The sequence below is a fragment of the Podarcis gaigeae genome, assembly GCF_964106915.1.
Source record: "Podarcis gaigeae genome assembly, chromosome: 9".
In the NCBI taxonomy this organism is placed as follows: Eukaryota; Metazoa; Chordata; class Lepidosauria; order Squamata; family Lacertidae; genus Podarcis; species Podarcis gaigeae.
The window spans coordinates 25,635,201-25,660,087 of record NC_139685.1 but is presented as its reverse complement, the minus strand read 5'-3'; the positions used below and the strand labels follow the sequence as shown (position 1 = coordinate 25,660,087).

At 42.8% G+C, this 24,887-nt stretch overlaps 2 protein-coding genes across 21 annotated transcripts in view; one reads left to right on the top strand and one right to left on the bottom strand.

Moving 5' to 3' along the window:
- CRACD (capping protein inhibiting regulator of actin dynamics) overlaps positions 1-17,770 on the top strand; it is a 112,574-nt gene extending 94,804 nt beyond the window's left edge. For 3 of the 4 annotated variants that reach the window (XM_083755323.1, XM_083755324.1, XM_083755322.1), the window contains 4 exons: positions 775-4,282; positions 5,847-6,037; positions 8,803-8,983; positions 13,085-13,812. In XM_083755323.1, the coding sequence (XP_083611449.1) occupies positions 775-4,282; positions 5,847-6,037; positions 8,803-8,983; positions 13,085-13,245 (4,041 nt within the window). In that variant the 3' untranslated portion in view covers positions 13,246-13,812. Of the gene's footprint in view, positions 1-774; positions 4,283-5,846; positions 6,038-8,802; positions 8,984-13,084; positions 13,813-14,390 lie in introns of those variants that run through there. The other variant, XR_014568049.1, reaches the window with a different exon arrangement.
- A 4-nt stretch (positions 17,771-17,774) lies between these two features.
- The window catches only part of AASDH (aminoadipate-semialdehyde dehydrogenase), a 28,389-nt gene continuing 21,276 nt past the window's right edge, over positions 17,775-24,887 (bottom strand). For 8 of the 17 annotated variants that reach the window (XM_083755450.1, XM_083755460.1, XM_083755451.1 and 5 more), the window contains 6 exons: positions 24,215-24,378; positions 23,444-23,569; positions 22,617-22,748; positions 20,548-20,960; positions 19,086-20,066; positions 17,775-18,652 (listed from right to left, as the gene is read on the bottom strand). In XM_083755450.1, the coding sequence (XP_083611576.1) occupies positions 20,571-20,960; positions 22,617-22,748; positions 23,444-23,569; positions 24,215-24,378 (812 nt within the window). In that variant the 3' untranslated portion in view covers positions 17,775-18,652; positions 19,086-20,066; positions 20,548-20,570. The remainder of the gene's footprint in view (positions 18,653-19,085; positions 20,067-20,547; positions 20,961-22,616; positions 22,749-23,443; positions 23,570-24,214; positions 24,379-24,887) is intronic. The other 9 variants (XM_083755463.1, XM_083755465.1, XM_083755464.1 and 6 more) reach the window with 3 other exon arrangements.

The following is a 24,887-nucleotide window of genomic DNA, read 5'->3' as shown; positions in this document are numbered from 1 at the left end:
TTCTTGAGCTTTTCTTGGGAGGTCGACCTAGAACATCCATTGGACGACCTAGAACACCTTCGTGATTGACCTGTTGAACATGCCTGATGTAGGGAATTAAAATGGGAGAGTTGCACCAGGGTGAAGGGATTTCATAGATCCATGTCCTGAGGCTGCTATGATCTTGCCTTTCTGTTCCAGAATGTCATTCCTAGTGAACAGCAAAGTATTTTGATGATCTACTGGCTGTGTTTTCATGCTTAGCCATAAACGATGGGTAAGACATTTGTCCACAAGTTGTGTGCTAGTGAATGCAGCTTAAGTTCTTCCACTTTTCTCTTCCCTTCTTCCAGTGGGGGAAAATGACCATGAAATATCTGGCTTGGCATTATTTGTTTCTCTCCAAAAAACTATGATTGGGAAGCTAAGAACAAAGCTTGGCTTCAGATTGTATGTTTGGGAGAAAAGAACCACAAGCACTGGTTGAAAAATAATGCTAAACCAGATGCTTCATGGTTTGTGTTCTTGCTGGAGGAAAGAAGGAGCAAAGTGAGATAACTTGAACTGTGTGTGCAGACTGGTTAACTTAGCCATAATTTATGGCGCAGTGTTGTGACCAAACGTATGTGTATGCATTTATTTATAGCAAAAAGAACTAAAATGTAAGGCGGTTCATTATGAACTCCAGGGTTATTGACTGAAAACACTAATTCATTATTACCCTGTTCCTCCACACAGCATAGGATGCATAAATAAAAAATGTTAAGCTAAATTGTTTCTGTTTCCTGATACTAGGAGATGCAAAGTGTGGCAGTGGCAGAGGTTGAACAAGAAATCCTAGAACCACAATTGTATGAAGATAAGCTCTCCAAACACGATGGCTACCATGTTGCAGACAAGCCTATCCAGCATAGGGAAAGCCAAGAACAGAAAGAGGGCAAAAGAAAGCTAGAACATTGCTGGAGAAACTTGGAGACTGAGAAGAAAGTAGAAATGGCTGAAGCAGAGTCAAAAAGCCACACAGAACACAAAAGACTTCAAGAATGCCAAAGGGAAAAAGAAGGGAAGAAACAGAAGCTTCAGGAGGAAGAGCAACTTTTGAAGATGGAAGAGAGAAAGGATCGAGAGGGGAAGAAAAGTCTTGAAAAACGGAGGCATCAAGAATTTCAGATGCAGAGGCACAAAGGACTAGAGGAGCAGAGACGGAATGAAGAGGGCCTTCAGGAACCAGAGGAACAGATGCATCAGGAAAAAGGAAAGCAGCATGAACTAAAGGAACAAAAGCAAAGGCAAGTGGAAGAGCAAAGGCATCAGGATCTGGAGGCACAAAGGCAACTGGAAGAGCAAAGGCATCAGGAACTAGAGGCACAAAGGCAACTGGAAGAGCAAAGGGAACTGGAAGAGCAAAGGCATCAGGAATTGGAGGCTCAAAGGCAACTGGAAGAGCAAAGGCATCAGGAACTGAAGGCACAAAGGCAACTGGAAGAGCAAAGGCATCAGGAACTGAAGGCGCAAAGGCAACTGGAAGAGCAAAAGCATCAGGAACTGAAGGCACAAAGGCAACTGGAAGAGCAAAAGCATCAGGAACTGAAGGCACAAAGGCAACTGGAAGAGCAAAAGCATCAGGAACTGGAGGCACAAAGGCAACTGGAAGAGCAAAGGCACCAGGAACTGGAGGCGCAAAGGCAACTGGAAGAGCATAGACATCGAGAACTAGAAGCACAAAGGCAACTGGAAGAGCAAAGGCATCAGGAACTGGAGGCACAAAGGCAACTGGAAGAGCAAAGACACCGAGAACTGGAGGTGCAAAGGCAACTGGAAGAGCAAAAGTGGCAAGAACTGGCGATTGAAAGGCAAAGGCAAGAGGAAGAACAAAGGCATCAAGAACTGGAAGAGCAAAAATGGCAGGAACTGAAGGATCAAGAAGAAGTAGAAGAAAAGAGACACAGAGAATTAGAGGCAAAGCAACAACATAAAAAGCTCTTTCAGCAAGGGTGGAAAGACAGGCAAGAACAGGGGACGCAAAAATGGCAGGAAGAAAAACAAGGGCATCAGAATTTAGGACAGAGAGCGCAAGGACCGGAAGAGCAAATGAATGAGGCTGAAAAGCAGGATGAACTGAAACAGGAAGTACTTCAAGTGCAAAAAAGGCAAACAGACCTGAGACAAAAAGATCTAGAGGAAAAAAGGGATCTAGAAGGTGAAGAAAGGTTGGAAAGGAAGGGGAGTGCCATAAAGCTGGAAAAGCAAAAGAGACCAGAAGAACTACCACAGAATCTAAAGGAGAAAATGAATAAGGACAAACAAGATCAGCAAGAACTGGATAAACCAATTAGATCAGCAGCAGAAAATGAAAGATGTGAACCACAGCCATGGCCTGAGAAGAAGATGCAACAGGAAGAGTTGATAGAGAGGGAAGGAGGACGAAAGCTGGAAGAACAGAAATCCCCTAGTTTAGAAGGACAAAGACCACTGGAAAAGCCAAAAGAACAAGACAAGTCCTTCCCATTGCAACTGGACAAAAATATTCATTTGGGAGAGCAACATTTGGAAAGTCCTGAGAAAGATCTTCCACTTAGAGAAGCTAGCCAGCAAACGATAAAGCAGCCAGACAAAGAGCCGAAGGAAGAAGAAACTCCGAGGCACCACCAGAAAAGGGACTTTGAAGCTCAAGAGCAGGAAAGAATCTTAGGCGAGGAGCTCCGATGGCAGGAAGTTGATGCGAGGCAAACTATGCCCAGGGGATTTACCTTCCAAGTATCCTCTGGAGAAAAGCAAATTATATTTCCGAAAGTAAATCTGAGCCCAGTTACGCCTGTCAAAGAGGCACCAACTCCTTCAGCTGCAAAAGACCTGACGACTCCTAAATCCAGCAAAGGTTCTCACGGTCCCCCAACTTCTTTGTGTGTCCCCCACACAGCAATTTTGGTCACCGGAGCACAGCTCTGTGGAACCGCGGTCAACCTCAATCAGATAAAAGATACTGCTTGCAAATCTCTCCTTGGCTTAACAGAAGAGAGAAAAACGATGGATGCACGAAAAACGTCACCAGATGCGAAGCGTAGGAATAGTAAAATGAAATATGCCCAAGAACCATTGGGCAACCAAACCATCCCAGCTGAGTGGGCTTCTATTAGGTCAAAAATCTTAAAAAGTGCAGAAAATGGCCAGCGCAATGAGAGAGACAAAGGAAGCCTCAGTAGGCATAGCGATGATTGGACACCCAAAGGACAAAATGCTTCCCACGGTAATTTGCGCAAGACCTTATCTGCAAGTGCAAAGTTTTCTATAACTCCTGCCTGGCAGAAGTTTTCGGCTAATGCAAGCGCCGAGAGTAAAGTTGGCCTTGAAGCAGAAACCCCAGCCAAGCCGTTGGGTCCACCCACAGTCCATTCAACCCAAGAGACAGTTCATACCGAGGCACTGTCAGCTGCAGGGAATAATCTTGGGACACCCACAGGAAATCCTGAAACACATCGCGAAGTGGCAGGCAACACCGAGGGTTGTAAATTTGCCAAAGATCTCCCATCTTTCCTTGTTCCAGGCGTCTCGCATTCTCTAAGTAAGGAAGTTGCCCAGTCGGAAAGTGCAGCAGCTGCTATGGAAACACAGCAGAAGGTTGGTGCAAGGAAACCGGACAGCAGTTCCCCAAATGGAGAAGAAAATGTGTCTCCATTTGGGGTGAAATTAAGGAGGACCAACTACTCCTTGCGCTTTCACTATGATCAGCAAGCTGAGCAGAAGAAGAAGAAAAGGTACAGCGCAGGAGACAGTTTTGACGGGGTGCCCACCCCGCTGGTTACGCCTGACAATGAGAAAGATGCAAATAATATGTTTTTAAAAGAGAACAAATCCCCAAGCCAAGAGAGAAAGGATGTCATGGTTAATTCTGTGAAGAACTCCTTAGCTAATATTAATCAGAATTATACGACAGCCGCACCGGTATCTCTCCCAACTAGCAGTCATGTGTCTGCACCTAGTCAAGAGAAACCCATCTGCAAATCGCCACTCCTGCAAAAACCTGCATTGGCTCCAAAGCCCACCAGCCAAACTCCGCCATCATCCCCTCTCTCAAAAATGCGCAGGTCTCACTTAACCGAATCCACGGGGCAAAGGGTGGCTAAAACGGAGCCTGACACCACCTGGAGAAAAACGGAAGCTAAAGGGAGCTCTCTGCTTTCACAAGCCCACGAGGCAAGCAAGGGGGAAGAGGAGGAGTCTAGGGAGAAGAGGTCCTTTTTCCCATCCATCACCATGCCATGGAGAGAGAGAACAGAGAAGAAGCCAGAGCCGTTGAAAAAAGGTAGGCAAAGAAATGCAGCCCCTAAAATACAGCTCTGTGTTGAGCAAGGGAGATCAATATCCGAAATGTCAGCCTTAAACAGTATTGTATAATTTCCTCGGTGGTGGTTTTTATAGGTTCATTACTGGATTCCATCAAAGTTTTATTATGCGCACACCAGGGGTGATTTCACACGTCTCTTTAAGGACTGATGCATAAAGTGATTATTTTCATTGCATAAAATTAGATTACACATAGCAGGGCAAGTTTTTTGTATCATGTCACATTGCAGAAAACACAGTGCTTGACAACAGAAGCAACTAATTAATCTGAGTAATCTAGAGATGTTCATGCGTGTGTAAATGCATCCCAGTAAACTCATATCCCAATAAGGACTCCTCCGCATTTTCCTACATCTATATCTTTGGCAAGTCATGTTAAATCCCCGCATCCAAATGTAGTGTCCCCATACAGAGCTCCTGTGCATGCAAGCCTCCCCCATTCACTTCAACAAGAGGGGTAGATCTGTGCATTAATCCTTTGGCTTGTGTTCCATTGAAATAAATGGCAGTGGTGGAGTTCTGTCTGATTCCAGAGATTGCTCCATGGGGATGTAGCCCTTTGGGGCAGCCGTCTTGTGCGGGACTTCTAAACTTCATTTTCTGCAGCATGGCCATTTGCAAGCTTGAAAGTTTGCCCAAATATCCCAAAATAACATGTCAAATAGCTCCAAAATTGAACCCCCGCGCTTTCTAGAAATAGACGGAGGTGTTAGTGCTCAATAGATGGTTACAGATAAAACAAGTTTTGACATTTCTAGGACAGCTTGCACCGAGATCTAAGGATGCAAAGATCTTGTTAACAAAATTGTTGAAAAAGTTGGCGCTGCTGAAGTCTCATCCAAATGTTTTCTAGAAGTGTGGAGCTAAGCTCACAGTGAAGGAGAAAGGGATAAAAGGCTCAGCTGGAGCCTAACTTGATTTGGCTTACAGCAAATGTTGAAGGTGAGAGAGGAGAGGATAGCTATGCTGTGAGATCATCTGTTTACTACTTTTTTAAAAAAGATAATAGATAATAGAATTGTGGGATCATAAAATTGTAGAGTTGGAAGGAACAATGAGGGTGATCTGGTCCACCCCTTGCAGTGCAGAAATATTTTGCCCAATGTGGGGCTTGAACCCAGGACCCAGAGATTTAAGTGTCTCACTCTTTACTGACTGAGCTATATCAGCTGCTTAGTGGTGGATACACTGATGGGGTCTGAGCTGGCACAGTGACTTGCTAGGAAAGGGATTTTGGGGTCATGGCATATAGCTCAATGAAAATATTGACCCTGTGTTCGGCAGGGGGAAAGGTGAATTCCATGCTAGGGATCATTAGGAAGTTATTGACTCCCCTAAAAAGAAATGTTACAGCAGTGGGAATTTGAACCTTGGTCTCCACAGTGCTGCTCCAACCCTCTGACCGCTACACCACACTAAGCCATACTTAGTGAATACTGGGTGAGATATTCCTGTTGGATATCTTGTATGCACCTCTGTCTCTGTCATACAAATTGAAACCCTTGTGTGCTGTGTTCTTCTAGAAAGGCCAGTTCTTCAGAGCAGACATTCCATAGACGGCTCCAAGCTGATTGAGAAAGTTGAAACCGCACAGCCGCTCTGGATCACGTTGGCTCTGCAAAAGCAGAAGGGCTTTCGAGAGCAGCAGGCGACCAGAGAGGAAAGGAGACAAGCCAGGGAGGCAAAGCAAGCTGAGAAACTTGCTAAAGAAAATGTAAGTACATAAATCTGCAGGTGATTTTTTTTTCTTTCTTTAAAGAGCAACAGCAGATCTAACAAATCCAAAAGATTGATTGATCCCTGATGGTATGAAATATTTTGATTTTTTTTCTCACTAGCTGCCTTCAGATTTTAGAAATTATTTAAGCTTCGGCTAGTAGAGACAGTGGGGAAATATGTAGTTTTGTCGTGGTCATGACCATTCTTCATTCGTAGTAGAACTGGACTGTTGAGAGACCAGAAGAATCTTGGAGACCTCATTTCTAAGCCTGTATTGTGGTTTGGAGAGAGAATGCAACCTTTTCCATATTGCACAATACTCATTGAGGAGTTGGTGAAAGAATAAGAGCAGTATGTCCACACATAGAGAGCAGATATCCGTTTCATGTTGGTAAGCAACCATTTGTGACTTCAATGCTAAATGGGAGCCGGCAAAAAATTGCAAGCCTTCCTTCCCCCGATTTTTTTCCACCTTTCCTTATGTACATGCACCCTCTCCCACGGACAGCATGTGGATTTGTGTATTGGCACCTTCTCTCAAGCAGAACTTGGCTGCTTGTCTCCCCCCCCCCTCCAATTTTGCTGGCCAACTGTTCCCAAAGAAGCCAAGGGTTCATGCCGAAGTCTGCTGTTCACACCTCACTGCAGGCCTCCCCAACAACAGCACACAGCTCCTTCTGTCCATAAGTGAAATTATCTCAAGAGAACCTTTTGTGTTATCACATCCTGGAAACCTCAAACTTTTTTCTTTTCTCACTGCTCTCATCCCTCCATCCCACATGTGACACAGCCCTCTGGTAAATTCTATAATTTCCCATGTACAAGACTATGTTTTTTTATTCTAAAAGAATTTTAAGAAAGGGGGGTTGTCTAATACACAGGTAGTGCAGAGGGGGGGCGTGCGATAGGTTCCAGCCGCGAGCAAGAGAGTATCAGCAGCGATTGGGCGGGTGATTGGTGGATGAGCGAAATTCGGCAACCCCCCCCCCCCGAAAAAGCTCAACAACTCTGTGCAGTCTCCCCCCATTTTCTTTATTCGGAGTCCCCCAAAATAGGGGTCGTCTGATACATGGAAAAATCTGGGGTCAGTCCAAATGCAGAGTGCAGCCAAACCAAAAAGGAACTGGACAGTTAGGAGGGAAGTGGAGCTGCAGCACTTCCCATACCTTAAAGGTAAAGGTAAAGGGACCCCTGACCATTAGGTCCAGTCGTGGCCAACTGTGGGGTTACGGCGCTCATCTCACTTTACAGGCCGAGGGAGTCGGCATACAGCTTCCGGGTCATGTGGCCAGCATGACTAAGCCGCTTCTGGCGAACCAGAGCAGCACACGGAAACGCCGTTTACCTTCCTGCCGGAGCAGTATCTATTTATCTACTTGCACTTTGACATGCTTTCGAACTGCTAGGTTGGCAGGAGCAGGGACCAAGCAATGGGAGCTCACCCCATTGCGGGGATTTGAACTGCCGACCTTCTGATTGGCAAGTCCTAGGCTCTCTGGTTTAACCCAGAGCACCACCTGCGTCCCTCCCATACCTTAGGGAACATGCAACTGTCTCTTGCAACCCTGAAAGCCAAGCATGTGAGGACAGAGGAAGTTTGTGTCTGTGCTTGGTTTGCTCTGCTGCAGTTTTCAGCTTTTTGTGGCCATTCTGGTGGCTTACATTATTTTATCTTGTTTGCTGCCTTACCACCTCAAGGTGTCATACATAGTTCTCCCCTTCCTCATTTAATTCCCACAACAACCATGTGAGGTAGGTTGGACTGAGAGGCAGTGATTGGCTCAAGGTCACTCAGTGAGCTTCATGGCCATAGTCATAGTCTGACACTAACCATGTGAACGCTGTAATGAAGTATGTAATGCAATCTATGCTGTTTACTCAGAAGCAGAGATATGAGGGAATAATTCAATTTCGTACACCTGGCAAAGGCAAGCCTACTTTGTTTTCACTTTTCAGCCACCGCCCTTCGAAATTTGCCACTTCTCTGAATTTGGCAGTGCCATGTAATGTGGACAGAAATGCATTCTATTGGGGATTAAGTATGCTTGGGGAATGCATATTAGTGAAATTATATACATTTGTGGGGGTGTATATAGCATACATTTCTATATAACATGAAACTGCCTTGCAAAAGAAATTCACACTAGAAGGCTGATGAATTTTCATGAGGGTTTTTTTTAAAAAACACACACACACAAACTAATGTGGAAAGATGGAGAACAAAACTTACAATTGGACAAATGAGAAAATTGGAGGAAATGACATTGTCGCATTATTGGTTCATTTGCTTGTCAGTCTGGTGCAGGGGTCAGCAACCTTTTTCAGCTGTGGGCCAGTCCACCATCCCTCAGACCATGTGGCGGGCCAGACTATATTTTTTTGGGGGGAAATGAATGAATTCCTATGCCCCACAAATAATCCAGAGATGCATTTTAAATAAAAGGACACATTCTACTCATGTAAAAGCACGCTGATTCCTGTACCGTCCGCGGGCCAGATTGAGGTGATTGGGCCGCATCTGGTCCCTGGGCCTTAGGTTGTGTACCCCTGGTCTGGGGCTTATTCCTAGGTGAGTGCTAATTCATCTAGGCTGCAATTCTATGATTACCAAAGCTGCAGTCTTACAACCCACTTATGTGGTAGTCTGAACTCAGTGGGGCTACAAGTGTATAAGATTGTACTGTAAATATATTATTATTATGTTATAATGAAATATTATAAATGTAATGTGGTTTTTGTTGTTGTTGTTCTTTGCGCTAGGCCAGTATCAGCAATCAGACAGATACTAAAAGTAGTAGTAGTAGTAGCAGCAGCAGCAGCAGAACTAGTACCCTGCCTAGACCTGCAGCCCAGGAAGAGAAGAAAGCTGAGACTCCTCTGTCAAGGTTTGAACGCAGAGAACAGCTTAAAAAATCCAACACTCTTCCTACATCTGTGACAGGTATGGTTTTTTTTGTCACAGTTATTGACAACCTTGACGTTTTTGTGATCTCTGAATGGCTCCCCTGTTGACTCATGCTATGTCCTCCGCTCCCCCATACTATATTTGAAGAGAAAATTTTATTTTCTGGCTTGTTTCTCAGCATGGTGTCATGGGCTTTTGAGGCTCAGTGCTTCAGAAAACCAACACTTTCAAATGGAGCAAGTTCCATAACTTTGCTGACCTGACCTGAGCACTGAGGGTGCTCGTAGCTAACTAGCTCACACAAAAAATAATATCATTTATTCATTACTAGCATGCCTAGGTTACTCATACGTTGCAGATTACCAGCAGCCTGGAAGAACTCCTGTTCTGATTCACACACATTTTCTCATCTTGTCACCTGGAGGCAAATCTTACCATACTCAGCTAACCTCCAATTACTAATATGCCTTAGTGGGAGTTGTGGCCTCGGTGTTTGACTAGATGGAGGTTGGATGAATATTGTGCTTAGTTTCCTTGTCATTTCTACTCAACGCCCGTAGAGCTGAATACCCATTTATCGACAAACTGGATGAATTCAGATTTTACAGCTTGGTTTGAATAGGCTGCTTACTGCTCATGGCTTGGGAAAAAAAGAAAGGGAAATTCTGCCTTTCTCCTTTTGGAATTAGCAAATTCCTCTTGAAAACATGGCCTTTGATAGGTACGTGCCTGGATATAATGCTGGCAGATGGCTGAGAAAGCTGTTATACTAATGAATAATGCGCTAGTATAATAAATACGTTGTTCCCTCTAGCGCACCGAAACCATTAAGTTCCTAGATTATACTGCCTAATTACTGTTTCTTTTGTGTGACTCTTAAACTGTGCCTTTAAAACCTGCAGGCTGATTAGCTGATAGAAACAAGAGGGGCAATGAATTTTATTTCATGGTAGGGTAACCCACAAGGGTGGCAAGGGGGAGTAAAGTTTTATGTATACCATGTTATTTACTATTGCAATCCTTGTTCACATGATAGAGCCATAGCTTTGGAAACCATTTATTTTTGCGGAGGAGATAAATGAAGCACTTTGCTTCTGCCCTTCCCTCATCTATTCTAGGGTTGAGCTCTGGCATTAAAAACTGATACCATGGCTGTTGGTTTTGGTATCAACAACTTAGAATTCTTAGAACTTTTCTCAGGATAGTAACGTTGTGGGAAACCAACTGGCTCCTGTTTCAAGATGAGTGGCAAAAGTTGGGAAGGAGGAATTCTGTGTTCTTTCCAAAAGGGAGATAGATTTGGGAGGGTTGCAGTTTTTCCCAGGGAACTCTAAATCAAGGGGAGAAAGGACTACTCCACAAGCTGAATGTATGGCGTTCTCACACACACCCTCATTCCACATCGACTCCTTGTACTTGAGGTAGGAGCAATCCAGACATGGAAACCTGATTTCTCATGCAGATTGCTCCTTGTATCATTCATTTGTGTGTGCGTCTTCAGTTTCCTCTGTGAGGAAGAGCGGAGATTGCTTCCACATGCAGACAGTTGGGACTGCCTAATTGAAACCTGGTATCTCCTTTTGTTGCCACAGCTTATGCAGAGTAAAGATGGGTGGATGAATTGTTAATGTGAATATTTTTGCTGCGCTGATGACTTGTCAGGTTTTGAGTCTGTTCGGTGTATTTTAAATGCTATAAATAAAATGCTACGGAAAAACAGGATGAGAAGGGCAAACTTCACCATACCATGCCTGAGAAAACAATAAAAGGGGGTGAGCCCCAAAGACACAACCCAAATAGCCAATCCCTTTTGGTGTTTCCTTGCTGACCACACCCACACACCTACCCATACCTGGCAGGCTGGCCTTAGATTGTCACTTTCCAGCACCAATGCAATGGGGGCTAGTTTGGGGAGTGCACCGAAGAGTTACAGCCATGTGGACTGATGGCCAGCAGGTTCAGTGGGACCTAGTCCTGATGAAAATGCCTCTCAGAAACAACAGGCTCTTGGAGGCAACTGCTTTTACAGGGAAGGAAGGAAGGGTGTCTGATGTCACCCAGTACCAGTGCCTCTCTCCGCTCCCCCCTCTTCCAGCCACCTGCTTCACCCAACTTGCATCCTTATAATTATATACTTATTACCCCCAAAGCTCAGAATATTGTTTGAAAACCAACATATTTTGGAGTATTTGCATGTAAAGCTTATTCAGCTGGTGCAGCAAGTAAACAAGATATTTCAGCCCTGCTATAAAAGCTTTTGAAGTCTACCAATCTCTCAAACGTTAAAGAGTCAAAAGGAATCAGCTTCTGCAGGCTTAGAATTCCTACTGGTAAAAAAACAGGTCAGAGAAATGCAAGACTAATTATGGTTTCTCCCAAAAGCATGCTGTATCTTTCCAAAGGTTTTGTTTTTCAAGGTTACAGATGTCTTTGAAGAGATTATGATGAAACAGAGAGATAATCTGTGCAGGAAGTTCCTCAGAAAATTCTGTTTTGTTTTGTGTTATTTTACTGTTTACTAACTGCCGTATATCTGGCATTGCATGGGAATTCTAAGGCACCAAAAAATATCAGTACAATTTTGAAAGGTTCAGTCTGCCATCTTAATTCAAAATGGCAGCCAACAATATCCAAATTTAGATGTAAACCTCTCCCTGATCTCCAGAAACAACATGCAAGATTTGGTTACACAATCTCAAGAGATGTCCCAGTGTACAGTGAACAATTTTCCAAAGCATTTAAAAACACTTCTACAATATCCCCACCCCCCACCCCAATTCTTGCTTCCTAATGATACAGTTGATCATATACGGCATGTAACATGAAGTCTCCATTTCCCATGGTTCACTCCCCACCTTCAGGGGGAACAGTAGACAAAAAAACAAAACGTAAGTCACATTTGCCACAGTTTGTCTTAAGCAGGATTTAATCATGAATATATCTCTCCGTCCTGGGTAGATACACAACTCCCCCTTCCCGCACAGTCCCTGCCCGATTAAAAAAAAGTCCTCCTGTGATTTGTCATGTCTGAACCAGGAGAATAAGTTCAACTCCAATTAACTAATTTTGTTTCCAACACTGACTTAGTATACCAGCCCTAAAATAACCATTAACAAATATAAGTAGGAAACTTTTCATTAGTATAGCATGTCAGAAAGGTAGGCAGTCCTCTCCTTAGGAGTGTAATGTTTTTTGAAAGAATTCATGCCCAACAAACTTAGATGAGAAAGTAGGGTGAATGGTTCGAATCCCTTTATGCTGTCCACAGCTATAAATTCAGCTTCCAATGATGAATGCTTCTGCAGCTTCAGATGAATTAAAACTTGTGCATTGTTGTGGCCATGCAGAGAACAGGTGATGGAGAAATGCTTCAAAATTATTTCCCCCGATTTTAGGCTTTTGTAGCAATCTACTGCTTTAAGGAACTCTTGGTCCCCTGGTACGCACCAGTTTTTGTAGTTAGTGTATATATGTGTGGGTGCATGTGCTCTGAATGCAGGGCTGCTTGATCATCGGGTATTGTTCCAAAAGCTGAAATTGTTGGATTCTGCTTTGACACTTGAGTCGAGGAAGATGTGAACAATTAACTTTTATTTTCTTACACAACTCCTCCTAAAGTTTAAGAGAAGCCTGAAACAGGACTCAACAGACATGGAACTTCTTCTCAACTGCCACAAAAGTCCTTCCTTTTCCAGAGTAAGGACTTGGTTTTCACTTAGAGTCAGAACTTACTAACCAACAATAAAGACAAAGTCTAGATTGAGGCAGGCTCAGTTTACCTTCGCCTGTGATAACACTGAACGTTTTATAAAATACAGTATAAAATGGAAGAAACCTACACAGCTAGGGCACCATGGAGGAGGGGGTGGTTATTCCTCAGAAACACCTATAACTCTGGCTGTTATGAATTTTTTAAAAAAGGAATAAGAATGCACTTCAAGTATATCTCCCTTTTTCCAATTCAATCTTGGGCAGGCCTTTGAATTTTGCTGTGAAATCTTGCTCTCTCCAACTTTCTTGCCTGCCTGTTAAAATGGCTCTACTGCCACACTCAACATGCACATGACAATGTTTCTGGTAAGTTTCTGCCATTTTACTTTGCAGTGATGGATCTTTTTTCTTTTTCTTCATTAACAGTGGAGATCTCAGATTCTCTTCCGCCGTCACCCTTGACTAAGGAAGTCACCAAGAGATTCTCCACGCCAGAAGCGAATCCGGTGTCGACAGAACCTGCCTGGCTGGCCTTAGCCAAGAGGAAAGCAAAGGCCTGGAGTGACTGCCCCCAAATCATTAAGTAAACGATGCAGGTTTTGCTCTCTTTCTGTTGTTTATTAATTGCTCTCTCCTATTTATTTGTATTTTCACATGACAGAACCAAGTGGGACAAACATAAGTGCATATCCTGAAGGATGAAGAACATTTTTAACAGTTTTACCCATTATTCCTGGCTCACTGCAGATTTCACCTACATTTTAGAATCTCTTGCATCGAAAATCTAGGGACTATAGAATAGAGGTTTAGGCACAAAGCTCAAGTTTCATCTCTCTTGAAAGCACATGGATGTTATGTGTTAGGGGTTCATATCACTTTAAGGATCGGTGCCGATATGTTCCTGAATTTTGGCTCTGATGGTATGGATTTCCATTTGTGTTTTTTTAATATGTTGCTGCAAAGCAGATATTCCAGCCACTTAAGCTGCTAAAATGAATGTAATGCACATGCTGTTTCCACTTTTGAATGGAGAAAGTAATACCATTTACTGATAAATTTATAAATCTCTACAGGATTCTGGAAAACCTGCCTTAGTAGTAGTAAAGAGAGTATTACTATGATTACCTTTTCTTAATGTTGCAAATAATTTATGGATGAATCATAGGCGCCGACTCCATGGGGCCTGAGGGGGCCCGAGCCCCCTCAAAAATTCGTTTGGGGGGCTCCGCCCCCCCAATAATTTAAGAAAATTATTAGTTATATTATGCTTTGTAAACTCACAAAATTATGTTGGTATTTTTTATTTTCCTTGTTTGACGATAGTTACCTTTTAAAATACATTCAGTAATGAGTTAAAACAAAGCCACTCCCGATCTAGAGAGGGGGTGGGGTTGCGGGCTCTCGACCCATCAACAATCTCGCGGGGCTGGCGTCAGCCCCGCGAGAAGCGGGGATTCCCCCTAGCTCATTAATATTCACCGCCCACGGCGGCAGCCAATCGGCTGCCGCAAAGGGCGGGCCCTCACAGGTTCACTTAAGGTCGGGGCAGCCCGGGGCTCGCCCCTTTCGTTCCCCCAGCAGCAACGGTTTGGAGGTCTTGGGCCCCCCAATATTTTTTATAAGTCGGTATGGGCCCCTGCCCCCCCAATATTTTTTATAAGTCGGCGCCCCTGGGATGAATTTAAAATAATTAAGTTTAACTTGTGACTGATGAAAGCACCAATGCGCCCAGTCCTACCCATAGAGTTTGCAATATAGTAGAGTCTCTCAGTTTGGAGCTATTAATGGAGTTAGCTCGCCTGTAATGAGAACCCATCAAGATATTTTCACAAATTCAGTATTTTGTTTTAAAAAGCTTAATTGTGACAAAAATTGCCTTTATCAGCTGCTTCTAACTGGAAATATATATAAATAATTAACATGCTGAAACAGGGTGGCGTCAAATATGCATTTTCCTGCAATGATTCTCCAAACCATGCAGAAGCTCTCATGCAAAATCCATTACAATATTTTCACTGCCGTTGTGTGCAGAAGTAAGCTATACTACCTATACACCTCCATCTTTCAGTGATTGGTCGTATGGCACAGATAAAAATAGGATTAAAAGCACATGTGAAGGCAGGACGACCACAAACACTAATCTTTCAAATTATACATAATTTAAATATTATACAAAAACCCACTTAGCCATGTACTGTAAGTATTCCTATGCCTAACTGGTTGAATATTAGGAACCCAAAATATTAACAAAAGGAGACATGATTCCAGCTTTGTGAAAATGGGGGATTTTTGAACTGCAGGAACTAGACTGTTTGGACTTCATTCTTATGGACCTTAGATTGCATATTCTCAGGAAAATAATTGTTTTCTGTACTTAATTAGCACTTTGATTTTCAACATCTGTGCCGGCATATCTGCATGTTACGCTGGCAGAACATGACTTCAGCACTTTTGTTAACAGCATGTTTTAAAAATATGTAGTTACTGTTAGATACTCGGTACAGGAAGTCATAGAATAGACTTCAGATTGTAAATCTGGCTAAAGAACATTGCAGGGATAAGTGTAATTTATTTGCATGTAAGTCTTATTCCCCTTTAAATCTTTTTATCTCTAAAATGTGGAGGAAACAGTGATGTGTTTTTATGGTTACTTTTAAAATTGCTTCAAATTCAAGGATCAACCAAATAGGTCTACAAGGTATGGAATTCAGATTGTTCCAGTAGATACGAACTGGTTTAAACAGAACTTCAGTTTGCCTGGTTTGTGAATTCTACAGCAAATGGGGTCTTCTAACTATTCCACCTAAAACTACTTATATTTTTAAAGCCCTTTTTGTTTATAAGAGGCAAAGGTGCATTTTGATTAACTAATGGCTAATTCAACAGGATCCCTCATAGTACCGCATTTGTTTTGCCAGAATAATGGAATAACTCAATAATTAATCCAAGGAACATTTTGAGAACTGCAGTTCTGCTCCAGAGTACATTTTTAAGGCAGCAGATGCTGTTAATGAATAGGCATCCTACAGAGGAAACAAAAGGTCAGTTGTGTTTCTGTAAAATTGCAAGCACAAAGGGGTTTTGGCAGTTATGTAGCTGCTACACGAAGCGCTGTCCATGTGGTTATTGGGCTATCAGTGTTGTTTTTGGTTTCATATTTAAATTCAAACCATAAGCGTTCCTAAATAACCCATCAATTTCAGGATTATTACAAATGTTTAAGGCAAAAGCAGCCTTTAGGATTTCGTGGGAATCAAGTTCATAAAAGAGCCAGTTACTTGAAGAATTGAAAACAGCTCATATGCTTCCACTTAAGCGGCAAAGATTTCAACCAATATAACAGGTATGTTGAGGCTTTATGTTTAACCCATGGCACAAACCCATATACCTACGTAATACAAGCACAGATGGGGCTCCTTCTGGCCAGCAGGGACATGAAGGGGAAAGTCTGTTTGTGGATGTCCATCTCATGCAAAACTTACTGGTGAGCCTTGTTTATTTTAGACAGAGGTAAGCTGTTGACACCAGGAAGAGCTCCTGCTGAATGTTGGGATAAGTAGCACATAGTACAGCCTGTATACAAAGAAAGTACAGGCCTGCCTTGATTGGTGCAGAAGCCTCTTGCTGGTGGTAGAAAATGTTTTTTAAAGCACGCTTAATCTAGTGGTGCTTAAACCGGGAATTGCATAAACTGCAATTACAACTTTGTTTCCTCAAATCCATTTCAAGAATTTTTGGGAACAGGAGAGCAGGAAAGGGGAATGTGGGGGTTGAAAACTGGAGAGTTGGGTGGGATGAATAGTAATTTTAGGGGGAGAGGTGCTACTTGCATGATAAAAGGGGGGGGAAAGACCTACCAAATAATTCTAGACACACTGTTAGCATAGAGCGTATAGTGAGTAAATAGTTCAAAAGCTTCAGAAGCAAAGTGTTTTCAAGCATGAAGGGGGTCTAGTGTACGAAAATAGTATTCAGAGGCTCTGATCCAGAGAACCAAGGAAACCAGAAGGCTCTGTATCCCCTGTTCAACAGGAATACCATCAGCATTGATAGCCCTGAGCATACTGTAGGCAGTAAGGGACACCTGGACTTAAGTTGGGAGGAACCCACTTTCCCTTCACTCTACTTTACACATGATCAGGGTATCAGTTGACGTATTGCTTACACTGCAAGGTGTGCTGCCCCTGCAGATATTTCCCCAGTCATTTGATGGGGGAGGGGGGTGTCCAAAGCAGCACTCTGTTGCATTTATAGGAAGGGGAAACCCATTTCCATTCATGAATCAGTATCTGGATCAGAGTTGGGGGTATGTACAATATTGGTTTGGAAACCTTTTTAGAAGCTTATATTTTCAACATTTTCATTTCATGTAAAAGTCAACTTGAAAATTTTGCACTAAATACCAATGAAGTGTTACTTTGCTTAAGCTCTGTCACAGCCTTTCTACTGAACAAACATGACATTTATTCAAAACACTTAAAAAAAACTGATCTGACCACTATGTAGAATATGGTCACAACTTTTGGTGGTGGTGGAGTAACTTATATACAAAAGACTTAAGCTATAGGAAGTTAATCATATCCAAGTTCTGTTGAAATTAATAGGGCTTAACCCAGTTATGAAAACTTTGTTGTATTGATTTCAACAGGAGTTGGGCATCACTAACGTTTGGGAACAAAATATTATTTCTGAGGTTACAGATGCTTAACCTCTGTTGTTCATATAGTGGTGTATAAAATTATGAACAAATGTACAATTGTGGGGTTTTGTTTTGTGTACTTTTTTAATTTTTCAAATGTTTTAAAGTGCAATTGTTTCTTATACTAATGTCATTTTAATTCCTATTAAATTATAATCTGCTGAAAGTTATCAGAAGATGTACGTATTCATTGTCTTTTTGTTACAAATGTCAGGTTTATCTTCTAAGAAAAGCCTGAATTGCTATAGGTATCTAATTATGTGTTTTTACCAACAATAAAACCTAAGTAAAATGATCTATGACTACGGGATATATTAGTGCAATTTCTCTTTTTGGTTTTTGATCGTCAAATTTTAATGTAAATGGTTAATCATGGAAAATTTGTTCTATTTCAATAAAAAAAGACAAGTGTTCATGTAGCTTTGAAAGTACTTTTTATTTATGTTCTCATTGCTGCTTTTTTTTTAAGGTTACATGAAAAGGTTTAACAAGAAGTTCGTTCCTGTTGGTGATAATTCAGGGGAAAAACAGTGAGTTGTACTCCCATAAATGGAACTTTCCCTACCCACCCCATCCCCCAGTGTGTCCCTAAAATCTGCTTTATGGGCTTGGAGGACTTAGAAGCAGATTAGGATGGCATAGAGATTTACAGTGAGGAAGGCAGGAAAGGGAAGTCATGCCCTGTCTGCACCCATGACATTAGATATCTGTGATCTTCACCCAAGAATTCATCCATAACTGTTAAGAGCACCTATATGGAGGTAGATATATGCTATGCATGATCCTTATAGCATGTAATAAAAAGAGAACATTGTTTCACAACATTAGCACTTTGGTGTTCAACATCTACCTGTTTTCTGGAACAAATGTTTTGTCATTTGCACATTACAAAAATGAGCCAAAGCAGCACTAAGTGTCCTGCCAGCACAAGGATTCCTGCTTAGGCAACAGGGCTTTCCCTCTCTCTCTCCCCCGCCCATCTCCTCTGGTGCTTCCCTCAAGCCTCTGAAGCAGATTTACAGAGGGTGCAGGTGTCTGTGCAGGGGAACAAGAGGCAGGAAGTCCTGTTGTGCAAGCAGCAATCCAATCCTTGTGCTGGTGGGACACTTATCCCCGCACATATATCGGTATTGCAATATATGATAAAAAGTTGAACCCTATCAGCTCATCCATTCTTGCAATATTCAGTACTTTTCTATCACGCCATCAGTGTTGGGGGTTGATGTTGCTCTCAGATAAAAAGCTCAAGCTGTTTTCGAAATGCTTTGTATTAGCAAATCCATAATTTCAAATGACTTTCTTAAATATTACCGTATTTTTCGCTCTACAGGACGCACCGGACCACAAGACGCACCTAGTTTTTAGAGGGGGAAATAAGCCTGTCCACTTCTCCCAGAGCTTCTCGGGGCTATGGGGGAAGCCCGGGTTTCCCCCGCCCCCAGCCCCAAAGAACAAAGAAGCCAAGACAGCGAGCGGGATGGATCCCGCTCGCTATCTTGGCTTCTTTTTTAGCCGCGGGGCTGGGGCGGGGGAAGCCCGAGCTTCCCCCGACCCCAGAACAGGTCCGGGAGCGGAGGCAAGGTTGCGCGCAGCCTTGCCTCCACTCCCAGGGCTGGGGGCGGGGGAAGCCCGGGTCCCTCCCCCAGGGACCACACATTCGCTCCATAAGATGCACAGGCATTTCTCCTTAGTTTTTAAGAGGAAAAAGGTGAAAAATATGGTATATGCTGGCTTTTGGGGGGATAAAAATTATTCCGCATTCTAAAGTGCCCGGGCAAAATATAGTATGGCATCTACCACAGCCATGGTGAGTACATTTTAACATATTAGCCAGTGATGACCATGGCTATTAAAATATATTTATGTAAAGTGCACAAGTAACTTGATGTCAAGAGAACTCTTATGTCAGGAAGCTGGGATTTAAATTAATAGATGATTTTGCTCTGAAGACAAGGTTTTCTATTTTGTACTAGGCCTGGGCAATGTATTGATACATCGCCCAGGGCCAGACCATGATGGCCGCTTCACCTGGCAGTATATTGCGGGTGAAACTGTCACCGCCGAGTCCCTCTGCCACCAGCGGGCAAGGGAGAAACGAGCTGCAGCAAAGGTTTCACCACTGGGTGAAGCAGCCATTGCGCTCTGGCCCTCATACTGCTGACAGAGGAGAAAGCTGCATATGTTCCTCCCTTAGCTGCCTGCACAGGCAGATGGCTCCTTTGAGGTTGTGGGGTGCATGGCTGCCTACCCCTCAGCGGTGAAGTGTAGCAAGCCAGAGGTGGGGTTGGGGCTCTATTACACTTGAGGGGGGGGTGAGCGGGTTGCCTCTACTTCCTGGGAGAAAGAGGTAGCTCGCAGGGCTTCCTCAAGTGTAACAGAGCCTCCACCTCACCTAAGCCAGACGTGGGGGTGGGGTGCCTCCCTTAAACTTCTCTGTTCAGGGGCATGTGGCTGCCAGCCCCTCAACAGACATTGGGCTCGCTGAGCAGTGCAAACAAGTTGCATTGTCCCTGCCGTGAGGCACTGGGGTGAAAGTGCCTCAGCTCCTGCGGTGAGTGCTGCAGCAGTTTTACCCTACACCTCGGACCAACGTGGCTTGTTTCAACATCGCGGTGTATTGTAAGATCACAGCGATTGGCTGGTGGTACATCGTGATGTTGAAAACCTAACACCACCCAGCCCTATTTTGTACAAGCAAAATTAAAAATACTGTATTTTTCGCTCTATAGGACGCACTTTTCCCCCTCCAAAAATGAAGGGGAAATGTTTGTGCGTCCTATGGAGCAAATGCAGGCTCCTTGGCTTCAGAGCTCCCTCCGCGCTCCGGAGGCTTTGCGTTGCTTTCCTTGAAGTCTGGAGAGGGAGAGGGGTTGGTGCGCACCGACCCCTCTAGCTCTCCAGGCTTCAGGGATAGCTGCCTGAAGCCTTCGGAGCGCAGCGCAAGTTCCCACTGCGTTCCAGAGGCTTCAGGTTCCTTTTGCTGAAGCCGGGAGAGCAAGATTCTCCTGGCGTCAGCAGAGAGGGAGAGCTGTGCAGTGTCCCTTCAGCCAAGCGGGAGGAGAAATGGAAGGGGCTCTGTTTCTCCTGCCGCTTCGCTGAAGGGGCACTGAGCAGAGAGGGGGAGAATATTTTTTTTCTTGTTCTCCCCCTATAAAACAAGGTGCGTCCTATAAAGCGAAAAATATGGTACCAAAATGGGAAATTTTAGGCACCTTATTTGGTTTTAAAAACACATAAATCAAAGCAATAAATATAGTTATTTCTACAGCCTACAATGATTGTTGTTCCCCATACAACAGGAGATGAGAACACTTCTCCTGGAAGCTTCTCTTCACCTTGTACAAAGCCAGTCTTGGCATTCAAGATCCATATTCTGCCATCTGTGGATGCCACTGCCAGAAGTGTTTCATCTTGTAAGGCAGGATGATGGAAAACAAATGGAATTGCATATACAGTTGATGTTGTTTCAAATTTCCACAATAAATTACCTTCCGTACTACAGCAGTAAGTAAAGTTGTCATGGGATCCAAAAAATATATCGCTGGAAAAATCTGAAATACATGGCGATGAAAAAATCGGTCCATTGCTGGAAAACTTCCATATCTGTGTGAGAAATTGAGAAATTAAATAAGTTATTGAAAATTCTATTAGTGTCAGCCACATGTTTTACTGCTGCCACAAATGAGTGCCAGCCTTTGTACCTCCTCACAAATAACTTTACAAATTATACAATTTGAGGCCTAATCCAGCAGACTCACCTTTTTCATTTCACCCACATGCATTCATTAAAATATTCAGTAGCTGCTTCAAGTGAAGCAGCTATCACAGCTCAAGCAGTACACAGAGCTTTCTTATCACCTCATACATATTTGCATATATTCCATATATTCCGCTGCCAAGTCCTCAACTGAAACCTAAAGTGAAGCACCTCCAAGTACATATGCATGTGTGAATTAGGGCTTGAAGATGAAGTCACAAGAGTCCAACTAGAAAACTCAAAAGTGATAGATACTCCCAAGAACTGCAGTTGATAGCAAAAGCAGTTCCCCCACCACAAAAATAAAATGAAATCGTAGTAGAGACATCCTCTCACCCCACTAAGCACAATACCCAGAGTGATGTTGAGAGCAAAGTCAAGGAAGAAATGCTGTAGCTATGGATAACTCACACAAACTGGGTAGATGCATGTTCCAGATATGACTAAGGCAAAATTTCTAGATGTCCTAGAACAAGTTGGTCTTGGAACCAAGAACTAAGGACTTGACCTTTGGGTGAGATGGAAGTGTTGAACTGACTAGAAGCAGCAAAGACGGCACTTGCGAACGCAACATGTATGTAAAGAGACTTCTCAAAGTTATAACAGTCCTTGGCTCAAAGAAGTATCAAAATGCACATGTTGAGATAAATTACGCTTATAAATACATATTTAGGTATTAAAATCAAAGGTTAAGCGGAACAGTCTTATGGACTAGAAAGATACTGAAAAGATAATCCAGTTAGGTTACCACTATCAGCTCTAGTAAACTGGTAGAAAGCATTATCAAGTGTGCAATCCTATACAGATTTACCTGGAAAAAGCCCCACTGAACGCAATGGGACTTGCCTCTGAGTAGACATGTATATGACTGCACCGTGGGTTTTGAATAATCACGTGGCTTCTGCAAACGTAAGTCCTGTCTCACTAGCCTGGAATTTTCCAACTCTAATCGGGAAGATACTGCATGCATCAACTTTCAAGAAAAAGCATGGAGCAGCTTCCAGCAAGCGCCCCTAGCTGATCTCATCTTTCCAAGGCTTCCATCCTCAGACGGAAGCCCACTTGAGAAGACCTTTGGAGATGCATATCAGGCAGGCTATAAGCTAGCCTGCATTGTGCTTTCAAGGGCATTCCAATGATCCCCACTGTATCAAGTTCTTCCTGATAGAAATGCTACTGGGCTCCACTGCCTGAAGGAGGAATTTGTCAATGGTGGTGATTAACCTGCACCAGCTGTGGGCTCTATGGAAGTAACCGGTGGAGACCACATTTGGCTTGTGGGCCAAAACTTCCCAATCCTTTGTAATGTGATGCACTCTGGTGCAAAAATGACATGAGGGCAATAGCAGACATGCCTGGCCCCTGTGTGAAACAGGATGCTGGACTAGATAGACCTTTTCTCTGCTCCAGTGTGACTCTTCTTACTTGTGAAAAGGTGTGAATTGAGTTAATTCTAATCCAAGTTTTGAAAACAAGAAAAGATAATAAAGACAGGTGCTTACCTTTTCTCCGAAGTGGCTAAAGCAATATAAATTTCCATCCACACATCCTACACATACACAGTCCTTGTTGCAATGTGGTGATGAGAAGATAGGTTTTCCGCAAAAGCTCTTCCAGATTGCGTTCCCCGTAATCTGAAAATGCATGCGTGAAATGTATGGTTTTAGTACATCCCATGGCTTCAGCTAATGGGAAAATGAAGCAGCTGGCCAAAGACATAGAAGTATCTGATACTAGGAAAATGGGAGAACATTCTTCCTTTAGCATCTGAGTAGCTGCTCCTACAATGAAGATACTTCATTACTTCTAATTCCAATCCATTTGGAATTTGTCACTAACAGTATGAGGTATAAGTAACAAATGCAGTAACAAGTGAACTAACACAGCTCTCCGTCCCCAAGGTACATATTCTGCCATAAAATGGAAGAATGTACAGCTGAAACAAGGCAATGCCATCAATCAAGTTAAGCGATTAGGGATGGTTCTCCTGTACTAGAAATGTATGTTGCTGAAGAAACTGGCCATAGTTAAACTTGTCACCACCTTAAAAATCACAAAGAGAAATGGTTCTGAACTAAGCCAATGAATTTTTTTAAAAAGTAGCTTTTTGATTCCCAAACAATTTCTGTTTGTGATGGTGTTTCTTGTGTTGAGTGTATGCTAACACAGCATGCATTATCAAAACAGTATGGAGGCTCCTCAGGGTTATTTCTCTCATTTCACTGTCTCCCAAACTGCTGTTGCATCTACTATTACCTCTCCCCACCCTGAGTTCTTAATTCTCCATTTGTATTATTTCTGGACCATAAAGAGCAATAAAGTTACATACTGGATTTACAGCTAGCAGCAGCCCTCCAAGTGTAGCAATATACAGGTGATGTGGTAACAGATTTAGGTGAGGAGAGGAAAATACAGCTCCAGCTTCACTGTGTAATTTCCAGACACACTCTTTCTTCTGTCAGCATAACAGAAAGACAAAATGCAAGTTAATGATTTCATTGCTCAACTAAATGTTAAAGTGCAATACACGGTATCAAAATTCTGCAAATTGGTACAGTGTTAGCATGTGTTCCACTGTGGAAGAATCCTTGTGCTTAATTGGGATGATACTTATACCCAAAGTTGCAACCAGTTCATTATTACTATTCAGAACAAAAATATGGGGTTCACAGTTCTACCTCATAAACAGCATTAGACACATTCAGCAGCAGTAGGCAGATAACTGCTAACCGTTCAGCTAAAAAGGGGAGGGGTTGCATGCCATACCGATTCTGTTGAGTGGTAACAATTATGGAAATAGTGGTGTGGTAAGAACTTTAAATGGCTAAGATGTTAGGGTTGTAAGCACCAAATAAGCCGACCACATTTAAAGCAGGTCTAACTAACTGGGATTTTAAAAAGCCCGTAACAGCTGACGGTTTGTAGCTTTCAGTTTCTTACGGAGCTTGAGCTACATTTTACTAACTTCAGTTAAGACTGCAATTCTAAATTACCTAGAAGCTCCACTAAAATCAAAGGGACTTGCTTTGCGCTATACAGATATTAGATATAGGAGGCATTTTCATTATTTCTTATTGGCCAAACATTCATGACTACTTACATAAATATCTAAAGCGTATACATGACGGTCATGAGATCCAATGAAGACTACTCCTGTGGAAGGATCCACAGCTGGAGAACTTTTCACAGCATCCTCAGTTGCAAATGTCCAGTGTGTTTCTCCATCACTCCTTCTGAGGACATATACCAACCCATTATAACATCCTGCAGATAATCACAGCCACAGAAAGCAGATATATTTGGATAGGCACTGAATTATTTAACTGTCCACAAAAATACTGAATTTTTGAAGTCCTCACATGCTTATCGTTCATTCAAATACAGGAAGTCCATTCAAAACACCCGTGGCATTCTTTATAAACTGGTCTCCATTGATGGGCACTGCTTTTCATATGCTGAGAACACTACTAGCCCATGGTACATCCCACATTTATTTATTAGGAAAAAAAGAACTAAATCAGCTACTGAACTATGAAGCGGTCTTACAAAATCACTAGTTGTTCAGTTACTGACTGTAAGTTTTGATTAGAAGAGCAGTGGGTAAACTCTTTTGGCCCATGGACCTTATTCACTCTTGGCCAATGATGGGTGTAGCTAAAAGTAGGTATAGCCACACCACCGCCTTGTACACAAATATACAGGACACCTGATCTGTTTGTAATTGCCCCCTCCCCGCTGATCAAATGATCAACCAGCACCATGTCTTTTCTTGT